Consider the following 25,042-nt stretch of genomic DNA (forward strand, 5'->3'; position numbering starts at 1 on the left):
CGGCCACCAGGCCAGGCGCCCACCCACCAGCCCTCAGCCACTGACCCCGGCACTCAGAGCAATGAGCGGTGGGCAGGAAGTCCTCAAGGGGCTGTTGGGCTGGGTTTGCGGTTGGACGTGGGCCTGGAGAGCTGGATGGAGGACTGGGGGCTGTGGCCTTGGAGCCTTGTGTCCGGGAGCCCCGCCCCTTCCACCTGAGGTCAGTAGAGGGGGTTGGGGCTTTTGGATTGGGGGTAGGACTCTGGAGGGGAGGGAGAGGGCTCACAGTGGGGGGCATTGGGGAGGGTGGAAGGGGACTGGGACCTGTACACACCCAGACGCCCCACATGGCCTCAGCATGTTAGCAGCGCTTCTGTGCCTTTCTCCTACTGCCCAACACTCGCTGGCATGGTGCGTGTGTCCCAAGACCCCACCAAGTCCCTGGAATGTAGGACGGGGGAAGCTCCGCTGAGGACAGTGTTGATGTGGGGCTGCAGGGCCGGCCACCAGGCGGTGACCCTACTCCGCCCTGCCCTGCGCGGGCCCTGCTGAACCTGAGGTCTGCAGGGCGGGTGACCAGAGAAGTCAGGACGGGGGCACGCCTGCAGGGAAAAGGGAGACTCTAAGGCAGGTGACTTCGGGCTGGTGTCTGTGTCCTGGGTCTGAGTGTGAAGCTCAGTGTCTTCCATGTCATCTGCGGAGCTAAGCGCATGTGAAAGTCTGCGTCCCTGCGTGTCATCGTGCACGCGTGTCCGTGTACTGCCAGTCGCGACTGGGCGTGTGTCCGAGTGAGGGACGATGTCCCCGCAGTCTGCACCTGGTGCCTGCTGAGGGCGCCAGTGCCAGGCAGGGGCGCCCCGTCCAACACCCGCGTGCACGGACGCAGAGCTCCCGAAAGCGGAAGCCGGGGGCGCGGCCGGGGCCGGGGGCGGGGCCTGCAGCCGCACCTTCGCGCCCACTCTGCGGAGCTGCAGGCTGAGGCCCGGAGGGGTGGGGGGCAAGTCTGCTGCGCTGCCTCGCGGAGCCTTTTCCTGCCGGGGGGAGGGCTCGCCAAGGAGGGCCGGGCCTGTCACGTGGGCCTGACAGCTGGGCAGTGGGTGGCCAGCGACAATGTGGCCCCGAGGCGGCCAGCGCTGAGACCCCCCCGGGCCTGCCCGACCGAAGCCGTTGCCCCTCGGGCCACCCGGAGGCGGCCCCACCATGTTCTCCAGGAAGAAACGGGAGCTCATGAAAACCCCTTCTATCTCGAAAAAGAACCGGGCGGGAAGCCCCAGCCCTCTGCCCCTGGGGGTGAGTCAAGCCTCTGTGGGGAGCCGGGCGGGGACCAGCGACTGACACCCAGCCCCAGGGGTTTAGGGACGCCAGGCGGGGCCTGGGCCGGGCAGCACCATGCTGGGCAGGCTGGGGGCCCAGGCCAGCTACAGCCCCTACCGGGCTGGACGGCAGGGGCCACAGAGGAGAGGCTGGGACCTCCGCGTTCAGCTCACGGTAGGAACGCTTTGGAGTGGCCACCACATCCCCAGGGCCGGTTGTGGGGCCTGGGGAGTGGGAAGGGAGGGTACCTGGGTGGGGCAATGTTGGATCTGGGACACCGCAGGATGTGGGCTCAGGCAGTTTGGGGGCTCCTGGAACAGTTGAGAAGTGGGGGGGCTGGGCCTGGCTGCTAGGTGGAAGGTTTATAAACCAGTAGACCTTGTAACAGAATCCATTGGTACTGGGGCCTGGGGGTGTCTACGAAGATGGGGGTGTCTACGAAGCTTGGAGGTGTCTGTCCACAAGGCCCGGGGGCGTCTGTGAGACTCGGGGTTCTATAGGACCCTTAGGGTGCAGGAATTGTCAGAGGTGTCTTCACTGGAAAGTAGGTGCATCTGCTGGAGCCTGAGGGGGGCCGTGAGGGCTGTGGACCCTCTCCTGGCCCTCCCTACCCCCACCAGGAAGTGGGGTGCCCCCTCCCCCGTGCTCCCCACAGGCCACGCCCCTGGCTGTGGTTAGGGCAGGACCGTTGTTTGTGAAAGCTCTAGGGAAGGGGATGTTGGGTAACAGGTTGGGGGGGCTACAGCTCCAAATCTCAGCCCTGTGACCTCTGGCCTTTGACCTCTGTGGAGTCAGAGGGTAAAGGTCCTCCAGGGCCCCATTTCATTTCTGGGGAAACTGAGGCAGCATCCAAGCTGCAGCACCTCCTTTTACCAGCTTGCCCCCTCCTACCCAAGGAGCTGCCCAGGAAAGAAGGGGCTGATGCTGTGTTCTCTGGACCAAGCCTGGAGCCACCAGCCACGTCCTCCAGTGTCAAGGCCACCGGCACACTCAAGCGGCCCACCAGCCTGAGCCGCCATGCCAGCGCAGCCGGCTTCCCACTGTCTGGCGCCGCCTCCTGGACACTGGGCCGGGGCCACCGAAGCCCACTGGCAGCTGCCAGCCCAGGCGAGCTGCCTACGGAGGGCCCCTCCCCTGATGCCGTGGAGGACATCTCCCACCTGCTGGCCGATGTGGCGCGCTTCGCCGAGGGCCTTGAGAAACTCAAGGAGTGTGTGTTGCGTGACGGTGAGAGCCAGCAGGGACACTGAGGCCTGGGAGGAAGGCAGAGGCGGACACAGATCTCTCTAACCCTTAGGGGTCAAGAAAGGATGTAGGGGGGGATTTGGAGAGGCTCAGAAGAGGACCTCAGGGAGGGCTGTGCAGAAGTGGCCGTGACAGCTAAGGCTCTGAGGGATGTGTAGGAGTTTAGTATCAACTAGGAGGGAAAGGCAGAGGAACATACTGTGTGCGGGCTGAGAAACACGGAAATGGAGAATGCGTTGGGGGGGCCGTGGCGTGGGGTGTATGAGGTGTATGAGGATGAAGGCGTCCTGAGGGCCTTGGGGTGGCACCGATGGTGTTAGAGCAGGACAGGTGGGGGCAGGTCTGCATTTTGGAATGACATGGACTGGAGGTTGGCTGAGGTCCGGGTGGAGAGAGGATCTGGAGGGACAAAAGCCTGGACGGGGACATCAAATGGCTGGAGGCGCTGGGAATGAGCCGCCTGTGGGATGGCAGTTCCGTTTTCTCCTCCACGCGGCTGCTGACAGCCCAGCTTCCTGCCAAGCTATTTTCATCTGCTTCCTGTTTGTCCCTGGCAGCCCCGGCCGGGCACCTCGTGTGCTGCCTCCAGCGCCCACCGGCTGCTCCCGGAAACCACAGTGCCAGGGTCGGGCCAGCGCCCGGGCCCGCACCCCACCCCAGCCACCCGTTTTACAGATGATGAGAGCAAGGCCCTGAGCCCCAGCTTACCTGGCCGGCACCCCCAGCCAGGGTTGCACCTCTGCGCCTTCCGGGTGCTAGGGAGGGCTCTGCGGCAGGGCCCGGCCCCTGCTGGGAGGGGTGGGGGCCCTTGAGGTTATCTGGTCCCAGGGGCTGGGGCCAGAGCTGGTTTCCTGGGGAAACTCTAATCTTGGTTCCTTTCCGATCCTGGCGCTTCCTTGGACGCCCGGGGGGCCGGCTGGGTTGAGGGCCCTTCCCTGCGCCTCGAGGGCCCCCCAGCCCGCGGAAGCCCTGGTGAGCAAAGGGTACGGGTTCGAGTCTCGGAGCTGCGCCTGCCCCACTGTGAGATGGTGCTAGGCCCCCTTCCCTCTTTAGACCTCTGGTGACTCGTCTGTAAAACAGCCCCACAGGGTCGCTGAGACTATGCTTCGGGTTGCTGTCCGAAGCATATTGTCATTGCTGTGGGGCCCACCCTGCAGCTTGGGGACCCCTGTGCAGGCGGCCCAGGAGGCCGCGGACACCGGGGCGCGTGTGGGCAAGATGGGGTAGGTGGGGGTCCCTTCGCCCCTTCCTGGCGCCTCTTCGCACCCCGGACTTGGGCTCTGGGCCTCAGTTTCCCCGCCCGCCCTCAACCCGTCGCACCTGGAATCCTGCCGCCTCAGGTCTGGACTCCTGCGCTGCGTGTGGGGGAGTCGAGGACCCCGGCCAGGGCGAACGGGACACCAGGGCGGGGTTTTCCTCAGCGGAGGCGGGGCCTCTGGGCCGGCTTGAGCCGGTTTGGCCGCTAGCCGGCCACCAGAGACCCCCGAACAGGCAGTCGCCTGGTCCCACGCGTTCATGGTCTCCGCGCCCCGACGGCCACGCCATGTGTATCTGCGGGACGGTGCACCCAGCGCTGGACGAGGGCCCCGTGCGCTGCGGTGCGGGGACCCGAGGTGAGGGGAGGGTGCCGGGCGCGGGGTCCTCCAGTTCCACTGGGAGCACGTGGTGCCGGGACATTTGCGTCGCACGGGGTGGGGATGCAGCCGCTGCTGCGGGCTTGCCTTCGCCGTGCCAAGCCGGACATCTCGGGACTTCGCAGGGGTCCCACCTGCCGTCAGCTTCCCGGGTGGGGAGGTACTGCAGGGACCTTGGTGGCCAAGACCCCGCGGTGGAGGGGCGGGGTGTGGAAGGAATGTCCCGGGAAGGGGCGTGGCCTGGAGCCCTGAAGCCCCTTCCCACCTCCCGGAGTCTCCTCGGATTCAGGCAGCAAAGATGCGCTCAGCTGCTGGAGGTCCCAGGCGTGGGGACAGTGCCCGGCAGAATCCTTTCCTGGTGACTCCTCCCGCCTCTCCCCAGAGGTGGCATTCAGAGGGGGGTCCCCAGTGCTAAAATGGGGTAAGGCACCTATTTTCAGAGTTTAGTTTTTTGAACATCTTCTCTGCCATCAGAGGGTCAAAGCCATCTGTCCAGCTGGTCACCAGGTCCACTCTGGGGCTCTGTCTCTGGGCCTTCTTTCGCCTTGGCAGCATCGGTACACTCTGCTTTTTTAAAAATTGTTTTTATTTTTAGCCGACTGAGAACATTTTAGGAGGGCATTTAAAGCCACATTCCAACAGGCAGATCTGACCATGACCCTCTACACCTTCTATGGTTCCCTGTTGCCCTGGAGATAAAGCCAGGGAGGGTCCTTCTGTCTGGTGTTCTGATGCCTTCAGAGGTAATGGGAAAGCTTTGTGTCTCAGCTTCCTTGTCTGCAACACGAGGACGATGATAGTACCTGTCTCCTGGGATGGCTCCCGGGAGAGAGCGAGATGACGGGGTTGCTGGGGGCCCAGTGCCCAGGCAGGCAGAGAGGGAGAGGGCTGGGCAGGGCTTTGAGCTGTCCTAAGGTCTAGGGCAGGGAAGCGGCCAGGTGGGCTACATGGAGGAAGGGGCCTGGGACTGTGGCTTAAAGGACAAGCGGCAGTTTCCTTTCTGGAGGGACCGGAAAAGCATGTTCTTAGCAGAAGGGACTGTCTAAGCCGAGGTCTAGCCTTCGCTGAGCTGGCCAGCAGCCCGGAGAGGGACAGTGCCCCACCCGAGGTCTCACAGTGAGCCCTGGACATCTGCGCTCTCCCTCTTCTGCCTTGATTTCCCCATCTGGGGACAGGAGCTTTGAGGAGGAGGGACGAGGTAGACAGACTTTCACCGGGACCAGGCTCCTACCCCCCTGCTCACACCAACTCTGCCCAGCAGAACTCCTCGAGACCCGCCGGCCACTGGCCCACGAGTGCCTGGGCGAGGCCCTGCGTGTAATGCGCCAGGTCATCTCCAAGTACCCGCTGCTGAACACCGTGGAGACGCTCACGGCTGCTGGCACCCTCATTGCCAAGGTCAAAGGTCAGCCAGCTGGGACAGGGCAGCAAGGGCTCTCTGCCTGGAAGGGCTTCCTGGAGGAAGGGATGTTTGAAGTGGGTTTTGAAGGATGCATAGGAGTTTGACAGGCACAACGGTTCCTTGATGCTCCCCTGGGCTAAGGGCTCATCTCAGTGAGTTGCAGGGACAGCAACCTCCTTGTCCCTGTCCCTGTCCCAGCCTTCCATTATGAGAACAACAATGAGTCAGACAAGAGGGAGTTCGAGAAGGCGCTGGAGACGATCGCAGTGTCCTTTAGCAGCACGTGAGTGAGGGAGCCCGTGGGGCAGGCATGGAGGGGAGGTGGGGACCTCTGTTCTTCTGGGTGGTGACACCCCGGCCCTGCAGTGTGTCTGAGTTCCTCATGGGCGAAGTGGACAGCAGCACCCTCCTGGCAGTGCCTCCCGGGGACCCTGGCCAGGTGAGTGTCCACGTGTTCAGGTCGAAGGGCGTGGCGAGTCACCCTGCGTCCTCTGTGCACCTCAGTCTCCCTCTCTGCCCAGGCGGGCCGTGACCGTCCCCAGCACGGGGCAGGTCTCACCTGTGCCTCCCTCCCCCGCAGTCCGTGGAGAACCTGTACGGACAGGGCAGTGAGGGCGCCGCTCCCAGCACCGAGGACTGCGATGCGGGTAAGTCTCCGCCGCCGGCGGGCTGGGAGGTAGGGGGCCAGGCTGGGGCTGAGTGGGCATCCCCCCAGGCTGCCTGCCCCCCGAGGAGGTGGACATGCTGCTGCAGCGGTGTGAAGGAGGCGTGGACGCCGCGCTGCAGTACGCCAAGAACATGGCCAAGTACATGAAGGACCTCATAGGCTACCTGGAGAAGCGGACCACCCTGGGTGCGTGCCGGGGCGGCCCCAGCGGGGCGAGGCGAGGCAGGGCTGGGGTGGAGAGGGGGTTCTGGGTGGGTTGGAGTTGGCGAGCCTCTGCCCCCCACCTCACACCGCTCCCCGGCCTGCAGAGATGGAGTTCGCCAAAGGCTTGCAGAAGATCGTGCACAACTGCAGACAAAGCGTCACGCAGGAGGTGGGGGCTGGCCGGCACCGCGCAGGGGTCCCTGGGGCCTGGGTGTGAGTCTTAGCCCCCCTGTGAGGGGCCTGAGAGCAGGGGCTCCCCCCATACCACGGAGCCAACGGTGGGTGGGTGGGTGGCCGCGGGGGCTGAGGAAGCAGTGGGCTCGGGGTGGCGGGCCACCCCCGTCCCCATCTCTCCCTGTCTCAGTGACCAGTGTCCCACCCCGCAGCCCCACATGCCGCTCCTGTCCATCTACTCGCTGGCCCTGGAGCAGGACCTGGAGTTTGGCCACGGCATGGTGCAGGCGGTGGGCACGCTGCAGACCCAGACTTTCATGCAGGTGGGCTGCGCCCTGGGTGTGGGGCTGGGCTGGTGGGGGGGCGGCACCCGGGTCCCTGCTCACAGCCCGTCTCTCCCCAGCCCCTGACCCTGCGGAGGCTTGAGCACGAGAAGCGCAGGAAGGAGATCAAAGAGTCCTGGCACCGCGCCCAGAGGAAGCTGGTAGGGCCAGTGGGCGGGGTGGGGCAGCTGGCTCAGGCGCAGCCTCCTGAGTGCACGTGTCGGGCTAGCCATGGCCCTGCAGGCTGACCCGCTCCTGGCTCAAGGATGCTCTGGCCACACCTGTAGTCCCAGCTACTCAGGAGGCTGAGGCAGGAGGATCTCTTGAACCCAGGAGTTGGAGGCTGCAGTGAGCTGTGATGACACCACGGCACTCTAGCCTGGGTGACAGAGCAAGACTCTGTCTCAAAAAATAAAAAACAAAGCAAAAACAAATACTATTGCCATGACAAGCTTGTGTCCCTATCTTAAGGACATGTGAGGATTTCTCTTGGATCAGTGCCTGAAAGGGAATGGCTGTGTCAAGAGTGTGAGCATAGGAGCTATCCTCCCAAGCCCTAGTAGTGCTTTTCCTCTTTTGTGAACTCTCAGTTCCTCTCTTTTGTGTGCCTTGGGTTGGACAGTAGCTTATTCTTGTTGATTTTCCAGAGCTCTTTACATATGAGAGAGCACATTTAATGATGTGAGTTACAGACTCTCCTACCCACCACTATCCCTGTGTTTATTGTTTGACTCTTGATTTTACCTGTGGCCTATTTTGCCAGGTAGAAACCCGTGAGTGTTAGTAGTTGATTGTTAGTAGTCTAACACTAACGAGTTGATTGTTAGTCTTTTATGGTCTCTGAGTTTTGTGTCACTCATTAAAAGGCCTTCCCCAGGCTGGGGTTATTTTAGAAACTCCTCCCATGGTTTCTCCTAGTACTTGTGTTGTTTCTTGTCTCTGTGTAAGTCTCTGATGGTGTAGGCTATGAGGGGTGGCCCTCCTGAAGGCCCTCTGTTTTTTGACTACCTGCTCTTCCTGCCAACCCTGAGGGTGTCTGACTTCCTGCCTGCGCGGCCTGTTTTCATCTGCGAGAAGGGAAGTGAAAGAGACAGTGGCTTGAGACATCAGCCCTCTCCTGCAGGGGCTGGTGGAGGTGTCGGGGGATGACACTGTTTGTGTGTCTGTGCCTCAGCTTCCCGGGCTGTCAGATGGGCACCCCGGATGCCCCTTCCTCACAGGGTTCCACTGCGGGGGCCATCTGGGCCGACAGGGGTGGGAAGAAGGGCAGCAGGAGGCTGGGAGACCGAGTCCTGTTGCAGGACAGGCTCAGACCTGGGCCCCTCGCTCCCACGCCCACAGCAAGAGGCAGAGTCCAACCTGCGCAAGGCCAAGCAGGGCTACATCCAGCGCTGCGAGGACCACGACAAGGCCCGCTTCCTCGTGGCTAAGGCTGAGGAGGAACAGGCAGGTGCTGCGCCTGGGGCGGGCGGTACGGCCTCCAAGACCCTGGACAAGCGGCGGCGGCTGGAGGAGGAAGCCAAGAACAAGGTGAGGCCGGCAGGGAGGTGGCCGCGGAGGGTCCCAGAGGACGAGACTCGGGGGTGGTGTCTCTTGGGCACTGTGTGAACTTTCCCACTCCAGGCCTCTGCCCGGGCTGTGCGTCCCGCCAGGAATGCCCTGCCCACCCTTCCCTGCGCGGCTCAGCCCCGGGACGTCTGAATCAGGCCTGGCAGTGCCCCGGGGGCTGAGCCTGCCTGTGCCCCGCACCCACCCCAGGCGGAGGAGGCCATGGCCACGTATCGCACGTGCGTGGCGGATGCTAAGACACAGAAGCAGGAGCTGGAAGACACCAAGGTGACCGCGTTACGGCAGATCCAGGAGGTCATCCGGCAGAGCGACCAGACCATCAAGTCGGTGTGTGCCGGCCTCTGACCGCTGGGGCGTGGTGAGGGGGCGGCTGCCGGTCCAGCCTCCTGACCCTGCCGCCCTCGTGTGCCGCCCATAGGCCACCATCTCCTACTACCAGATGATGCACATGCAGACGGCCCCGCTGCCCGTGCACTTCCAGATGTTGTGCGAGAGCAGCAAGCTCTACGACCCGGGCCAGCAGTACGCCTCCCACGTGCGCCAGCTGCAGCGCGGGGAGGAGCCCGACGTGCACTATGACTTTGAGCCCCACGTCTCCACCAACACCTGGTACTGCCACCTGCCGTGCACGTCCGTGCCCTGGGGAGCGGGGCTTCTCACCTGTCATGGGGCGGGCAAGAGGACCCTCTGCCACACCACCAAGGCCTCTACTCCTCGCCGTTCCTCCCACCAGGTCCCCGGTCATGCGTGCCCGGAAGGGCAGCTTCAATGTTGGCGATACTGCAGGGGCAGACACTGCCAGCAGCCCCCCAGAGGAAGGTGGCTCCCAGGAGGGGACACTTGCCAAGGATCGCAGGGGTAAGTGTCCGGCGGGGCCTAGGGGTGGGCGCTGGCTCCCTGTGGCCCCTCCGGGCCTTTGCCAGAGATGTCTCTTTCCTCAGGTGGGCGGGGACACCAGGTGCACAAGTCGTGGCCAATCTCGATCTCAGAATCGGGCACCCTGGACCCCAGCGCCGGCTCAGGTGAGGATCCTGCCAGGGGGGCTGGGGCGGGGAAGCTGCCGCCCTCCCAGGCCTCAGTGGGTTCATCATGCACTGGGGGTGATGGAGGGTTCCAGATGGGCCCCATGGCCTGGTCCTTGCTGGCTCAGGGTGTCTGACAGCCCTGTTTCCTGCTCAGGGGACTTTAAGAAGTTTGAGCGCACATCCTCCAGTGGCACCATGTCATCCAACGAGGAGCTGGCGGACCAGGAGGGTGGTGCAGGGACTTCGGCCTTTGAGCAGGGTGAGGGTCCCCTGACTGGGGTGTGGGGAGAAAGGTTTGGACATGGTCTATGGACCTGGCCCTGACCTGCCTGGGTGACGCTGGCTGCTCGTCCTGCCCACAGATGACCTTAACAGTATGGCCCCTGAGCTGCCAGCCATGCCCAGTGGGCCCTTCCGCCACGTGGGGCTGTCCAAGGCTGCGCGCACCCACCGGCTCCGGAAGCTCCGTACACCTGCAAAGTGCCGGGAGTGCAACAGCTACGTTTACTTCCAGGGTGCCGAGTGTGAGGAGGTGAGTGGGGTCCCTGAGGGCTGGCACTTTTGGGGCGCCAGGCACCAGCTGACCCCTGTGCCTTCAGGAAAAGTCTGGCCCAGAACCAGGACGGGAAGCTTTTGGGTGTGTAGGCATCTGGAAGGAATTGTAGGGGGGTGATGGGGTGGGCTCTTTCAGGTTTGGGAGGCAGGGTTGGCTCTCTCTGGAGCAGAGAGCACCCTCCCAGGGCATCTGGGGAGGAGTGTCTCAGGAGGCACAGCTAGTGCAAAGGCCCTGGGGCTGCAGCAGGAAAACCAACAGGGGGTGAGTGGAAGTGCCATGTGGGGGGCTTTTGGGGGCCTCGGGGGTCAGCACTGGCGGGTGGGGGTGAGGCCTGGGGCTCACTCCACATCCCCGCAGTGCTGCCTGGCCTGCCACAAGAAGTGCCTGGAGACCCTGGCCATCCAGTGCGGCCACAAGAAGCTGCAGGGCCGCCTGCAGCTCTTCGGCCAGGACTTCAGCAGGGCAGCACGCAGCACCCCCGATGGCGTGCCCTTCCTGATCAAGAAGTGCATCTGTGAGATCGAGCGGCGGGCGCTGCGCACCAAGGTGAGGCTGGGCACCGAGGGGGCCGGGTGCGGAGATGGGCGTGGGCTGAGGCCAACTGCTCCCTCTCCAGGGCATCTACCGGGTCAACGGGGTGAAGACGCGAGTGGAGAAGCTGTGCCAGGCCTTTGAGAATGGCAAAGAGCTGGTGGAGCTGTCGCAGGCCCCGCCCCACGACATCAGCAATGTCCTCAAGCTCTACCTGCGCCAGGTGAGACCCGCTGAAGGTGGGCAGGGCGGAGGCCCAGCCGGAGCTAGTGCCTGGATGGGGCATGGCCAAGGCAGGAGCAGGTAACACCGGATGGGGCGGAGAAAGGCCGTCGTGGGTGGGCGGGGCTGAGGCTAGGGGCGTGGTCGTGGCTGGCGCTAGGGGAGGAGCCTTGCCAGGCGTGCCGGGCTGGGGCAGGCCCACCGACCCCAGCGCTAACCCCTCGACCGCCCGCAGCTGCCAGAGCCGCTCATCTCCTTCCGCCTCTACCACGAGCTTGTGGGGCTGGCCAAGGACAGCCTGAAGGCGGAGGCTGAGGCCAAGGCGGCCTCCCGGGGTCGGCAGGACGGCTCCGAGAGTGAGGCGGCAGCCGTGGCTATGGCGGGCCGGCTACGGGAGCTCCTGCGGGACCTGCCACCTGAGAACTGGGCCACGCTGCAGTACCTGCTACGGCACCTGCGCAGGTGAGGGCAGGGGTGGGGGCGGCCGGGGTCTCCAGGGGCTGCTCACATGCACCCCTCACGCTCCTGGCCCCCCAGAATCGTGGAAGTGGAGCAGGACAACAAGATGACCCCGGGGAACCTGGGCATTGTGTTCGGGCCCACTCTGCTGCGGCCTCGGCCCACGGAGGCCACTGTCTCCCTCTCCTCGCTGGTGGACTACCCCCACCAGGCCCGCATCATCGAGACCCTCATCGTCCACTACGGCCTGGTCTTCAAGGAGGAACCAGAGGAGGCACCTGAAGGCCAGGTGAGGACAGGGGTCAGGCCCAGGGCCATCCGTGCAGGTGATGGTGAGGGCTGTTGGGGGCAGTGGTGGTGGTCTGTTGCACCCACGATGGGGAAAGAATGGGTCTGGACAGGGCCCATTTTATTTGCGAGGTGCCTTCTAAGCAAAGAACTGGCGGAGTCCTGGGTGGTGCAAAGGCCCCGTGGCTGCCCCTCCACTCTCTGGTACTCATGTCAGACCTCTCTGTCCGCCACACCATTGCTGGCTGGCTCAAGTCACCTGACCCTGCACCCAGCTGCCAGGTTTCGCTTTCACCTTCTCAGGCCTCCGTTTCTAGGAATTGTGTCTGTCTCATTTCCTGAAAGCGCCTTGTCCCCTTCTCCTGTCTTTAAGTCTTCCTTCTATTTCTTTATCTGTTTTCCGGCGTCTCTCATGTGGAGGCAGCTTCCTCGGTTTCCTCCTCCGCTGCGTTGGATGAGCTCTGCAGAAGCTCAGAGTGGGTTGGGGGTCGGAGTGGCTCAGCCTCTGATAAGAGCTGACTGCTGGGGCTCGGCCTGATTATATCAGTGTCGTGGGTCATGGCCTCAGCAGGAGAGGTGTCAGTGACTTTTAGGGGGTTGTTTTGTTAATTTGTCCCTGGCCCCTCTCTGACTTCTGTTCTGCCCTCGCAGGGCGGGTCCTCTGACCCACAGGCCGAAGAAGTGGTCGTCCAGGTGCCGTACCTGGAAGCAGGCGAGGGGGCTGCCTACCCCCTGCAGGAGGAGGTGGAGGACGGGGGAGAAGGTGAGTGCCTCTGGTCACCGCTCAGCCTGTCACCTCAGCGACGCTGGGGGAGGCCAGGACGTTTTGCCAGCGTGCACAGGTGCCTGGTGACAATGTTGTGCGCACAACAGCTGGCTGGTCCGCGTGTCAGTGCCCGGAAGCCGCACATTCTGTGGATTTTGTCTGCCGTGAGGACCACATTTGTTGAATGTTCGTTCTTTTTTCTTTGCTCTGTTGCAAACACAAGCAAAGCAGTGCTTTTTCAGGGTCCACACTGAGAAATGGGCGCCTCGAATGTTCAAGCGATGCCCGTGTGCTGTCTCTAGAGACACCAGGCGCCAGGCCGGGCTGAGCACATCGCCCGCGGGCCTGTGCTTTCCGAGGGCAGGGATGGGGCTTGGTTGGGGTGGGGCCTGCCTCACGGTGTCAAAGGCGGCTGACCTGGGGCCTCCCTTCTGGTCGTGGGACGCCGCTCTCCTCCCCCATCTCTCTTCCTCAGAATCCCGAGTTGCATCCAACGACTCGGACTCGGAGCTGGAGGAGGCCTCTGACCTGCTGTCGTCGTCGGGTGCCAGCACCCTGCACCACTTCAACTTCCTGGAGAAGCAGGAGTCTGAGGCCAGCTTGGAGGAGGGTCCCCACAGCGGCAGTGGCAGCGAGGAGCAACTGGAGGCTGCGGCCAGGGAGGATGGGTTTGAAGATGAGGGCGGCCCAGCCCCGCGGCTCTCCGTGTACAACACCAACCAGTCCAACAACGTGGCACGGAGCCGGCTGCCCACCGTGAGGCTCCACGGCGGGCGGATCGCGCTGGGCACCTGTGGGGAGAGGCAGCCGGAGTTTGTCTGAGCCGCCCATGGCCAGCTTCTCTCCTGTAGGCTCCAGCCCCTCTGGAGCGTCCCTGGCCCAGTGCACAGCTTGGCCACACTGTCCTGGGGTGGCTGCCACAAGCACCTGGACTTGGACAGTCCCACCAGCACATGGTCTCCTCCCTCCAGCCCACACAGCAGGGGGGGCAGTGCTGGCCACCTCCTCCCGGAAGCGTCCAGGAGCATGAGGGCCAGCTATGCTGCGGGGACCCTGCACACCCCCACTCCATGCCCCAGAGCTGAGCTGGAGGAACTCTGCTCTCTCGTCAAGTCACCCAGCCTTGCTGCAAGCACCCACAGGGCTGTGTGGACAGAAAAACCTGTCCCTGCTCAGTGCACCCTCATTCCCCCAGGGCCTGGTCACCACGTGGACAGCAGGCCGGGCCCTGCCCTCTCACCGTCCGCCGTCTGGAGCAGATGCAGCGTCTGGGGCAGAAGGCCATTCTGGAAGCCGTGGATGGGGGTGGAGGCCGGCCTTTCGTGCAGCTTCCCAGGCCGCAGGATGGCTGGGCCTGCACAGCGGCCTCGGCACGCCTTGGCTTTTTCAGAAAACCAGGCTCAGACACCTGGGGTTTAGGTACATGGTGAAGTCACTTACAGGTCACATGTAATTCTTTGACATGCACATTTATTTTGCTTAAAATAAAGTTTTTAATCTCGTCTGTTTTCTGTGGTGGCAGCAGCCGTGGAAGGGGAAGAGGCTGGAGGGGCAGAGGGCCCCTCAGTGGCTCCTGGGGGAGACTTGCAGGGAAGAGATTCTGCCAGAGCCAAGGCGGTGGGTGAGCCCGGGTGGTCTTCGGACAGGCCGTGCAGGTTTCTCATGTAAACTTACAGCTCAGGGCCATCCAACAGAACTTTCCAGAGGGCGGGTACATTCTCCATCCTCGAGGTCCTTCCTGTACACCAGCCCCAAGTGGCCACCAAGCACTGGAAATGTGGCCAGTGTGCTTACAGAACTGCATTTCAAAGTTATTTTGTTTTAAGCCAGGCGTGGTGGTGGCACCTGTAGTCCCAGCTACTCGGGAAGCTGAGGCAGGAGGATCACTTGAGCCCAGGAGTTCGAGGGTGCATGATGACGCCACTGCACTCCAGCTGGGTGACAGAATGAGACCCTGTCTCTAAGAAACTTAACCCAATTAAACAATAGGTGAAGGATCTATATGGACATTTCTCCAAAGATACACAAATGGCCAACAAACACGTGAAAAGATGCTCAGCATCGTCAGCCACCAGGGAAAAGCAAACCAATGCCACAAGGAGAAACCACTTGACCCCCAGCTATAATAAAAAAGATGTACGATAATAAGCATTGGAGAGGTCGTGGAGGAACTGGACCCCCACACCTGGCTGGGGATGTAACCTGGTGCAGCTGCTGGGGGAGTCTGGGGGGCTCCTGCAAAGATTAAAAAAGTCACCACACGACGAGCAGCTCCACTTCTGGGTCTCCACTGGAGATAAAGCAAAGCACACGTCCACACACAGACCTGCACGCGAGCGTTTACAGCAGCAGGTTCACAACAGCCAAAGAGCAGAAAAACCCAAGTGTCCACCAATAAACACACATGGCCCACCACACACTGGAACATCACTCAGCCATGAAAAGGGACGAGGCTCCGACACAGGCCACAGCGTGAATGGACCTTGAGGACATCGTGCTCGGTGAGAGACGCCAGACACGGAAGGACACACAGTGTGTGACTGCATTTACATAAAATGTCCAGAACAAGCAGATCCACAGGGACGGGATGTGGATTTGTGGTCACCAGAGGCTGAGGGAGGGGCTTGGGTTTCCATGTGGAGTGACGGGAACGTCCTAGAACTAGATTTGAGGTGATGGTTGTAATACATTGTAAACATACACACGCATTGCTGGGCGTGGTGTACACACCTGTAGTCCCAGCCATTCGGGAAGCTGAGTTGGGAGGATCGCTTGAGCCCAGACTGGGCAACACGGTGACAGCGCCTCTAAAAAAATTAAAATTCAAAACATACACCAATTGCACAAGAATGAATCCCATATGATACGTGAATTACATCTCAATAAAGCTGTTATGAAAAAGAAAAGAAATACCTACAACTGCTCTGAAGTAGGGTAGGCAAGGCCTTCTGAAATCAAACACTGCGGGAGCAAAGTGGACAGTCTGATCCCAAACTTCTATGCAAGAAAAGCCGCAGGAACAGCTGCACACCAGAGAACTACCGCACACCGCCTGTGCGGGAAGAGACACAAAGACGCTCACACCTGCGCGGACCCAGGAAGGGCAGAGGAGCACTGAGGCGGGAGGCCACATGGCGGGGGGAGCTGGCATTTTGGGGCAAAACAGGGCCCCTGAGAACTGAGAGGACGACCAGGAGCCCACCAAGCCGACCTTGTGTGCTCAGGGTGAGGCCACCCACTGAAAACCTAACTCGGCCTTGGTTTTTAAAACAAACACATTTATTTACTCAAAATGTCTTTAAAGTTTGGAAACATCCAACATCCTACGGCAACTAAAAACTCCAAATGCGTTGTAATCGTGAACCCTGCTGACCTCAGAGTGCTCACGGGTGCAGCCCCGCCCCCTCCACACACACAGGCCCACGACCCGGCCCTAAGCCCCTGGTGGGCGAGTCCAAGGGGTGGGGGATCCACTCGGTGTCGGGGCCCCCTCGGGAGGGAAGACGAGGCGATGGGGGCTGAGAGCCCGAGAGGAAACGGCAGCTGGCAGGAGATGCAGACCCCGAGCCCCCGACGGAGAGTCAGTGCAGGCTGGGCAAGGACACGGGACTGCCAAGTGGCACCAGCTGCTCCCACTGTCCTCTCCGCCAGGGTCTTGTCCCTCCTGGGGTCCTAGCCCTCGAGGATCCACAGGTGAATGAGCGGCCAGGCCCTGGGAAACCTCACCGCAGGAAAGGTGAACAAGGAAAGGTAAACAAGGCAGTGGCCACCTGCCTTGCAGAGTCCAGAGGAGCAGGGGTGAGGCTTGGGGAGGACCAGATTCCCCCAGAGTGGGGCAGAGCGGGGTGGGAGGATCTGTCCTCAAGAGGATGGTGGTTGCTGTCTGTCTGTCCATCTCTGGAGCTGGGCAAGAGAGGAGAAGACTGTCACAGAAGCTGGGCAGACTCCGTCTGGACAGGGCAGTCCCACACCCATCCTGCTGAGGACAGCAAGGCAGGCTCAGAGAGGAGAAGGCACAGGCCACGGTGCAGGAAGGTGGGACACTCACTTGTGCCTAGCAGCCACACAGGCAGGGACAGTGGCCCTGACCTCAAAGGAGGCTGGACGGCAAGGCCACAAAGAGGAACCGGAGCTTCAGTGTTGGGCCTGGCCCGCGCCCCACCCCTGGGCTGCGGGAGTAATGGGGCAGCCAGCCAGGAGAGCACCCCGGGGCGTGGAAAAACCCAGGAGCACCAAGAGAGGCTCTGGCCAGGCACAGATGCTGTCTTCCTAAGTCCCAGGGCCCGGGGGGCCCACTCAGGAGGGTGGGCCTGAAAGTGGCCCTCCTCCCCTAGCCTGAGGTCTCTGGGAAGGTTTCTAAACCCTCTTCTAGAAAGCACCGCCTCTCACTGCCATCTGGATGAGGGGTTCCTACTGCTAAAGTGGACGGGAGGCTGGGGGCAGAGAGGCTGGGGGCAGGGAGGCTGGGGGCGTCAGGACCCTCGCTTCCTGGGCACAGGAGCCGAGGGAGCTGGCATGCAGGCTGGGTGGGGGCTGGGAGTGTCATGGGAGCACCTAGCGGCGCGGGGGCTGCACTGGGCCCCCAGGAATCAGAACCTCAGCTAGGCCAAGGCCTCCTGAAAGCAGACGGGGAGTGTCCCAGCACCCCCCGGCTCACCTGTTGAGCGTGGGGGCTACTGGACCAGTCGGTAGGTGATGTACCTGCCCGCCGTCTCGCTGGGCCGGATGATCTTCACCACCTGAGAAGTGGAAGAGCCACAGCTGGGGGCTGGGAAGGCTGGAGGTGGCCCCAGGTGTTTACACTCTTCCCAGGGCCCTGGTTGTAAGAGGGGGACTGGAGGTGTGGCCCGAGCACCCCTCCAGGCTGCTGGGGAGGGACAAAGCCCTCGGCCTTCAGGCTGCCAGCTCAGAGCAGCCATGGGTCCCGTTCCTGGAAGGGGCTCTCACCTGGCCGCGCTTTATCCCAAAGTATCGTGCCACGGGGTCTCCCGCCTGGATCCTGGGCAGCTGGTTCTCTCGGAGTTTACTGGGAAGCATGCTCAGGGAAAATGCCCGGCTGGGCTGTCGGGGGGCAGGGTGGTTGGTGCAGGGTTGGGGGGTGATGCTAGAAGACCAGAGGACAGGGAGGGGAGGGGGTTGCGAGGGCACCATTAAGGATACTATCGGGCCAGCAGCTCCGTCACTTCCTCCTTGGTCATGACGACGTGCTCCGGGACCAGCTGCCAAGAGAGAAACCCAGCAGCTATCACCCGGGTGGAGACAGATCCTACTGGGCTCCCTGAGTGGCCACCACAGCCCAGGAAGGCACAAGCACAGAGGCTGTCCTCCTAGGTCCCACGGCTGCGGTGGGGAGGGGCCACTCCAGAGGGTGGGCCTGCAAGTGATCCTCCTCCAGTCTGAGGTCTGGGCAGCTTTCTAAACCCTCCTCCCAAGACAGAGAAGAGGGAAATGGGGGAATGGGGTGCCGCGGATGAACCACAACTGGGTCTCCGGGGTGTCTGCAAATCTCCTGGGCTGAGCCCCACCCCCACCCTGACTGCCATGTGCTTGGCGGGTAGGACCCTGCAGTAAGGAGCCCCCTGGGCTTCTTACACAGACGCCTAGGGTCCAACCAGGGACACAGTTACCTCGATCGGGGGTTCTTCCTACCAGGTCAGATGCACTAGGCCACCTCCCCACCCCACCCCCTCCTGACTCTGCAGGCGGGAGCAGGCTTGGGAACCTATATTTCTAGCAAGTTCCCAGGTGCTGCTGCAGGCCTGGGGCCACCCTCTGACAGCCCTACTGCTCCAGCCCCCAGACTCATCTCCAGTGTCTTCCTGTCCACTCCCAGACCCCGCTTCTCCTCGGCTCCAGTGAGGACAGGGCCAGGTTTACATCCTCCACCCCTCGACACAGGCTGGGGGTGAGGGCAGGGCCAGGTTCCCCCAGACGTACCTCGTGCTCCGTGATGTTGATGAGCAGCTCCTGCTGCAGAAACTGCTCCAGGATGTACTTGGGGGCCATGTCGACCAGAGACTGGAAGAGACGAGACCCTCGCACAAGGCCAGGCAGGGCAGCTCCCCCTCCCAGGCCAGTGTCCCCAAGACAACCCCCATTCCCTTTGCTCCCCGAAGCTAACCAGGGTTTATTCTTGTGCCTCAACATGGTGTGCCACGTCACACATCAGGGAAACCCCACCTCTGTGTGGAAGGGTGCCCCCCACCCCCATCCCCTGGGCCACACCTCGGGTCTCCACAGCCTCATGAGGTTGGCTGGGGACTCGGGCTCCTTTCCACCTGTCAGACTGCTCGCACGGGTTGTCCTCACAGCTGGGGTGGTGTCCCCGTGTGTGACCACGAGAACTCTGCAGCTGGATGGGCCAGGGACAAAAAGTGCTGGCCTGTCCACCCACTCAACACTCTTCGGCTCAGTTCTGTTCAACAGACAGACATGGACAGGCCACCTGCAGACCCTGTGCCTTGGCTTCTCCCTCCACTCAGCAAAGGGGGTGGGGCACGCTGGGCCCCCGCTGCGTGATGCCTCATCCCTGTCCAGACAGGACAACTGCTCAGAGGCCAGCAGGACAAAGAGTCTCTGAGTCCCCGAGGCCACATGACCACCTTGGAAACGGCCCGACCTGGAGCCACAGAAGGCAGCAGCCAGAAGGGGAAGTGAGGCACGTGGCAGAAGTGGCCAAGGGTTGCCGTAAACACTGGCCGCTTCCTCCAGGGGACCTCAACCTGGACCCCATCACGAGGCGTGTGAGCCGCCAGCCGGACGCTCCTCTGGGCAAGGAGGCTCCTGAGGACGTGAAGCTGGCTGAGGGGAGGCGGAGGCGCACCGACCTGCTTGGCGGAGGGCGTCATGCCCTGCTGCACCACGATGAGGGCGCGGGTGATGTTCTCCTCCTGCATGCGCTGGCAGTACACCTTGATAGTCTTGATCCCCACCTTGGGCTCCTCTGGGGACAGAGTGTGTGCTGGCCTGACTGCCGGGGACCCCTCCTACCGCCCCCTCCAAGGCATCTGGATTCTAGCCCTGATTCAGCTCAGCCACTTTCCCTCAACTTCCACTTTGTGCAAAATGAGCCTGACCTGCAGGACCCCACGGCAGGGAGCTGACACTCTACAGCCACCCAGAGATCAGGAAGTGAAGCAGAGACCTCTGACTACCGGGAGACCTCTGACCTCAGGCAGGTTCTGGGGAGGCGGGTGATTAGGCATCAAACCCTACAACAAAGCTGGACTAAGAGAGACGGGGCCCTGTCTGCTGGGCCATGCAGGGGAGCAGTTGGGTACTGGGCCCCAGTGGGGAGGCCCCTGGGGTACTCTTGGTTGGAAAAAGTGCTCAAGGAAGGAAGGAGACCAAGAAAAGGAAAACTGGAAAAGATGCTGACCATCATAAGAGTCAGAGGTAAACAATATCACACACAGCAAGGAGGAGAAGGGGAGCTTTTCTCCCAGACTGGTGTAGAATCTGGGCCATGCAGCAGGTGGGTGCTACCGGGCACCTGAACAGGTGCTCAGATGACTTCACCATAATCCTGACCCCTCAGGGACACACTGCTGCCACAGACCAGCAGGGGAGGACCCCCACCTGGGAAAAAGACGAACATCTGATCAGTGGGGTCGTCGTTGTGGGCCACCAGGACGGTGAGGTCCGTGCGCCGCGGCCGCCCTTCACTGGGCTTATCCCCAAACTGGGCTTTGAACTCCTCCAGTGTCTGGTCCAGCTCGTCCTGGGTCACCAGGTAGCCACGGTCATGGCACAGCTGCAGAGAGAAAGACCTAGCTGACCCCTGGGCAGAGGGGAGGGCAGCAAGAGCCCCTGCCGAGCGCTAACCCTTTGGCCCAGAACTGGTTGCCAAAGGAAGACAGACAAGCAACAGCAACGTGGCTGAGCACTTCCTGTGTGACACTCTCTGGTCCCTACAGCCACCCCATGGGATAGGACTAGCGGGATCCGGAGAGGCTCACAGAGGTGACCAGCTTGACCATCCCGCCTCGCGGGAATCCGGCCAGGACTAAACCCAGCAGGCACATCCAGCCCTCTCAACCTCGCTCAAAGCTCCCCTAAAGACAGGCTGACAGTGTTTGGGGCCCCGAGGACGGAGAATCAGGCCTTGGGGGGGCTTCACTGAGGAAAGGGGCAGTGGCGGAGGAACGGGGGAGCCAGGGCAAAGTAAAGGCTACCCTCTTCCTCCACTGGGTCCTTTTCCAGCCCACCCAACGAGCCCCAGGTCTGAGGCAGGATCCAGAACGAAGGGCTCTCAGGCATTTGCCCCGTTTCCACCCCAGGATGCCCCTGCCAGCTGCCTCCACGTCCAGCCCCAGCTCGACTGCTGCCTCCCAGTGACAAACTCCCCCGGCCTCAGGGGATGACAGCAGGTTCGGGACGAAAAGACAAAAGGCGCAGGCGGGAAACAGAGGGGAGGAGAGTCTGCCGTGCGCCCGCGCTCAATCCTCGTCCCTCCGTGCAAGCCCTGGGCGGATCCGGCCCCGGGGCCCCGCGTCTTCGCCAGACCCTCCACTCCAGCCACTCGGGCGGGGGCAGGAGGAGACCCCTCCCGGGCCTTTCCACGCGCCGTTCGCCCCCCACGCCGCGTTCGTTCCGCTGGGCGCCCACGCGCCGCACCTGCATGATGGTTTTGCGGATCTTCCAAAGCCGGTACGTCTCCTCCTCGTCGTCCATGGCCACCGCCGCTCACACCCGCTGCGCATGCGCCCGTCAGGACCCCACGGACTGAGCACATGCCGAAGCGCGCTCAGGCTTTTATTCTGCCCCCTGCGTAGGGCTGTCGGGGGCGAACGCCTGAACGCAGAGACGTTCGCAACCGGCAGCGCCAAGGACAACCCGAGCCTTCCGAGAGCGGCGGTTGGCTGCGCGAGACCCTCGCCGCCTCCTCAGTTCTCGCGTGGCTTTGGCCGCAAAGCCTGTCAGGAGTTGCAGTTTCCGCTCAACTCCTCATGGCGGGCGGCAGTTTAGAATCCCAGGGAAGAAGAGGAGGTGTGGGCGGGGAAACAGGCCTGGACGGGGTCGGGGGCCGCTCAGTTCCTCGGGGCGGTCGAGGAGCCTAGTAGGCACGCTGATAAACATTTGTGCATCACATAGTAGGGGAGGTCTTTTAGTCGGTTCTGGGCCACCTCCAGGTTAATGCCCGCGAGCCCGTTTCCGCCTCTGTGCGATGGAGATAATAAAGTGTCCCTACTTTAGCAGGTTAACTGAGGATCTGGGGCAGAGCTGGCGTAGCTCCAGATGCCTATAACGGGCTCCGCCCTCTGTCCCCTCCCTGGCCAGGGAAGCTCCCTGACCCCAGACCATCGCATCTGTGCTGCGCTCCTCACCTTGTCCCCAGGTCCGTGAAAGAGGGCGCCCGGCCCAGTGCCTGCTGCCTTAAAGGGATGTGCAACTTCTCATTCAGTGACACATCCATCCAACTAATTAAGCATTTACTGAGCCGCCCACAGGGACAGTGAACAGAACAAGCAAGGCACCCCTTGCACGCCAGGGAGAGAGAGCATTAGAAAAACAGTGAATGAATAAACGATGGCCGGGTGCAGTGGCTCACACCAATAAATAAATGATAGCTGGGTGCAGTGACTCACGCCTGTAATCCCAGCACTTTGGGAGGCAGAGGCAGGAGGATCGCTTGAGCCCAGGAGTTGGAGGCTGCAGTGAGCTGTGATGGCAACACTGTGCCATTCCAGCCTGGGCGACAGAATAAGACCCCATCTCAAAAACAACAACAAATAAATGACAATGTTAGAAAGTGACAATGCTGTGGCAAAAGACAGCAGGCTCAGGGAGGTGGGGAGAGGAGGAAGCCAGCAGTAGCAAACGGGAGGTTGGGGAACCAGCCAAACAGATTCAACCAAAAACCTCCAGGAGAGGGAGGGAGCCTGGAGGAAGGTGTGTGGGGCAGAGGCCCTAAGGCTGGACTTGCCTGGGGTGTCGCCACACAGGTGGCCTGTGTGGGGGAGGGGTACAGTGGTAAGTCCTCCCAGTCAGGGTGGTAAGTTCGGGTTTTTTTTTTTTTTTCCAGCTATTGCAATGTTTGGAGCCGGTGTGTTGGGAACCAACTCTTGGGAACCAGGGCAAAAGCAAGAAATCAGGCAGGGGGATGGGGAAAACTCCTGGGCAGAGGTGGGGGTGGCTCTACCTAGGGCTGGGGCAAGCTGGGGCAGGTTCTGTGCGTTGTGTTCTGAAGGCAGAGTCCACAGAGTTGCTGATTTAAGGCCCGGGAAGGATGAGAAAGCAGGGAGAGTGGAGGGGAGGGGAGGAAACAAAGCTGTCCTCACCAGAAGTGGGAAGATGGGGGGTGCCAGCGGCAGATCGGGAGTGGGCTCTTGGAGGTGGTGAGTGAGGGGCTCCCAGGGGACCCCAGGGGCAGATGTGGCGGCGGTGCTGAGATAGGATTCTGGAGTTCAGGGCAAGGTCTTGGAGACGGGTGTGTGGGTGTTGTCGGCACATGAGCCCTGAGCTGGACAAGGTCCCTGGGTAGAGCAGAGTCTGGGGCCTGAGCCCAGCCTGGCCGATGTTCTGAGGGGGAGGGGAGGCTCAGCACAGACCCTGGACTGGAGGTCTAGTCTGGGCTGTGTGACCTCAAGCACATGACTCCACCTCTCTGTACCTCCCCTCCATCCCCCCCTGCCTTGTACAGGGGCAGGAACAGCACCCGCTTCATAAGGCGACTGGCTCGTCACTGCAGTGTGCTCAGAAGAGCACCTGGTGCGGGCGTTACATAACTGTTCCTTATATAGAATAAGGGGAGGGAGGTTGCCAGGTGTCCTGGAAACCAGGTGAAGAATGTGTGGGAGGCCCAGGGAGGAGCAACTGCCAAATGCCACCAGACTGCCAAGTTGGCCTGAGGATGGAGCAGGGGATTAGCCAAGCAGAAACTGCTTGTGACCAAGAAGAGATCAGACTCAGGGAAGGGGACAGAAGCCTGGCTGGGGGCTCATTTACGGGAGGAGAGGAATTGGACATGTGGCCTAGAAGCATGGGGTGTGGGTAGGGCAGAGGCCAACGCCGGAGGGGGGCAAGGCTCAGGAGTGGACTTTACAATGGGAGAAAGTGCTGGGATTGATGCAGTTATGACCCAGGAGTGCTGGAGGAATCCGGGGGTGGGAGCTGATTGAGAGAGGCTGGGCCCCAGCCAGGAGGCGGCCTGGCCTGGGTGGTCAGGCAGGAGGTGTGGGGACAGAGAGGAGGGATGGCTCTGGGGAGCCAGTGGGCCTTGGCACCCCAATGATCAGAGTCCTATTGGTGACCCTGTGGCCTCTGGGTTTCCTCACCCGCAGCCCTCAGCACCAGGACTCAGGGTGGCACCTGCTCCTCCACACCCACGCTGTACTGCCTGGCAGAGCCGAGGCCCAGAGGCCGGGGCACCGTCTACACACAGCGTGGGTGGGGATGGAAGATGGTGCAGCTGCTGCCGCGGGAAACACCCTGGCGGATCCTCAAACAGTTACACATGACGTCGCCAGATGACCCAGCAATTCTACTCCTGGGTAAACACCCAAGAGAAATGAAAACATACGCCCGCACAAAACTCCTACAGCATTGCAACCCAAAGGGTGAAAACAACACAGACATCCATTCACGGATGAGTGGACACACATGATGTGGCCCATCCACACGTGGAACATCACTTGGCCATGACAAGGGATGAGGCTCTGACACAGGCCACAGCATGGAGGGACCTTGAGGACGTCGTGCTCAGTGAGAGACGCCAGACACAGAAGGACACACAGTGTGTGACTCCGTTTGTATGAAATGTCCAGAACAGGCAGATCCACAGAGATGGGCCGTGGATTGGTGGTCGCCTGGGGCTGGGGAGGGGGTGGGGAGTGACTGCTGATGGGGAGTGACGGGGCTTCTTCTGAGATGATAAAAATGTTCTGGAATGAGATGGAGTCATGGTTGTACACCGTTGTGAATATACTAAAAATGCTACATTGTACACTTTAAAATGGTGAATTTTATATTCTGTGCATTTTATCTCAATTTCAGAAACTTTTTTAGAAAGAAGAAACCAAGCCACAGGAGAGGCCCTGTCCTCGTCCTTCCGGGAGCTGGTGGCTGCTCTGGAAAGGCACAGCTTCCTTGGCAGGGGACACGCAGGAACTTCCGCCACCACGGGGAAGCCCGGCTGAAGTTTCAGAGATTCCACCGTCCCAAGACTCCATTTCCCCATTTGTAAGACGGGATCACTCTGGGAGAAGCTGTGAAACCCCAGACACAAATCCCTCCCATAGCTCGGCCCCTGAAGCCCCCACTTCTGTCCTTATCACAACAGGCCATGACATCAGGAAGCGGGTAAACCTCTCCTTCCAGGCGAGGTGTGGGCCCTGAGCAGTTTTTCTGGCAACCTTGAAATAAACAGCTGTTTCAGTGCACATGCATACCGCAGTGTGGAAAACAACTCCAGCAAAACTGGAAGCAGCTGAGCCTGTGCAAGGGCCGCAAACAGAGTGACCAGTGTGGTGGCATCACCCGGCACTGCCAAGGCGGTGAGGAAATGGGGCTGGAAGGGCTTCCTGAGAAAGGAGGCGGCCCCGGGAGACAATGGGGGCTGCCAGCCAAGAATCCACTCGGACAACTTGGCCTCAGGACAGGCCTGAACCGGCTTGTGCAAGACCAGGGATGTGACCACTTGGCACCAGGATCCCGATTCCCTTGCCTTTGCCACCAAACTCGTCC

At 61.6% G+C, this 25,042-nt stretch overlaps 2 protein-coding genes across 4 annotated transcripts; one reads left to right on the forward strand and one right to left on the reverse strand.

Moving 5' to 3' along the window:
* Positions 1 to 944: 944 nt before the first annotated feature.
* Positions 945 to 13,860, forward strand: HMHA1 (histocompatibility (minor) HA-1). 2 transcript variants are annotated; one of them, XM_012645397.1, is made up of 23 exons: positions 945 to 1,269; positions 2,190 to 2,520; positions 5,434 to 5,577; positions 5,773 to 5,857; positions 5,941 to 6,013; positions 6,155 to 6,221; positions 6,290 to 6,427; positions 6,550 to 6,614; positions 6,832 to 6,942; positions 7,023 to 7,103; positions 8,284 to 8,472; positions 8,701 to 8,838; positions 8,930 to 9,120; positions 9,245 to 9,369; positions 9,453 to 9,533; positions 9,691 to 9,795; positions 9,899 to 10,068; positions 10,450 to 10,638; positions 10,709 to 10,846; positions 11,081 to 11,307; positions 11,383 to 11,593; positions 12,244 to 12,355; positions 12,834 to 13,860. In XM_012645397.1, the coding sequence occupies exons 1-23, from the start codon at positions 1,180 to 1,182 to the stop codon at positions 13,178 to 13,180; spliced, it is 3,408 nt and encodes a 1,135-aa protein (XP_012500851.1). In that variant the 5' UTR covers positions 945 to 1,179; the 3' UTR covers positions 13,181 to 13,860. The 2 variants fall into 2 exon arrangements, with proteins under 2 accessions (XP_012500851.1, XP_012500852.1); XM_012645398.1 differs by lacking the exons at positions 945 to 1,269; positions 2,190 to 2,520 and adding an exon at positions 3,874 to 4,151.
* Positions 13,861 to 15,501: 1,641 nt separating this feature from the next.
* On the reverse strand, positions 15,502 to 21,088 carry POLR2E (polymerase (RNA) II (DNA directed) polypeptide E, 25kDa). Of its 2 annotated transcripts, none has more exons than XM_012645399.1 (8): positions 20,975 to 21,088; positions 19,937 to 20,111; positions 19,186 to 19,301; positions 18,296 to 18,376; positions 17,519 to 17,577; positions 17,306 to 17,384; positions 17,016 to 17,097; positions 15,502 to 16,261 (listed from the first exon to the last, which is right to left on the reverse strand). In XM_012645399.1, exons 1-7 carry the CDS (start codon positions 21,029 to 21,031, stop codon positions 17,032 to 17,034), a joined length of 633 nt encoding a protein of 210 aa, XP_012500853.1. In that variant the 5' UTR covers positions 21,032 to 21,088; the 3' UTR covers positions 15,502 to 16,261; positions 17,016 to 17,031. The 2 variants fall into 2 exon arrangements, with proteins under 2 accessions (XP_012500853.1, XP_012500854.1); XM_012645400.1 differs by lacking the exon at positions 15,502 to 16,261 and adding an exon at positions 16,282 to 16,334.
* Between the last annotated feature and the right edge of the window lie 3,954 nt (positions 21,089 to 25,042).

This window comes from Propithecus coquereli, unplaced genomic scaffold, assembly GCF_000956105.1.
Source record: "Propithecus coquereli isolate 6110/MARCELLA unplaced genomic scaffold, Pcoq_1.0 Scaffold232, whole genome shotgun sequence".
In the NCBI taxonomy this organism is placed as follows: Eukaryota; Metazoa; Chordata; class Mammalia; order Primates; family Indriidae; genus Propithecus; species Propithecus coquereli.

Bases quoted from the DNA above. Each gene is read 5' to 3' on its own strand.
- HMHA1 (XM_012645397.1), top strand. From the start codon at position 1,180: ATGTTCTCCAGGAAGAAACGGGAGCTCATGAAAACCCCTTCTATCTCG. The intron at 5,858-5,940 runs GTGAGTGAGGGA...CCGGCCCTGCAG, and splicing joins GCAGTGTCCTTTAGCAGCAC to TGTGTCTGAGTTCCTCATGG. The intron at 9,370-9,452 runs GTAAGTGTCCGG...CTCTTTCCTCAG, and splicing joins ACTTGCCAAGGATCGCAGGG to GTGGGCGGGGACACCAGGTG.
- POLR2E (XM_012645399.1), bottom strand. From the start codon at position 21,031: ATGGACGACGAGGAGGAGACGTACCGGCTTTGGAAGATCCGCAAAACC. The intron at 20,112-20,974 runs GTGCGGCGCGTG...TTCTCTCTGCAG, and splicing joins TCCGCAAAACCATCATGCAG to CTGTGCCATGACCGTGGCTA. The intron at 19,302-19,936 runs GTGGGGGTCCTC...CTCTGTCCCCAG, and splicing joins GATGTTCGTCTTTTTCCCAG to AGGAGCCCAAGGTGGGGATC.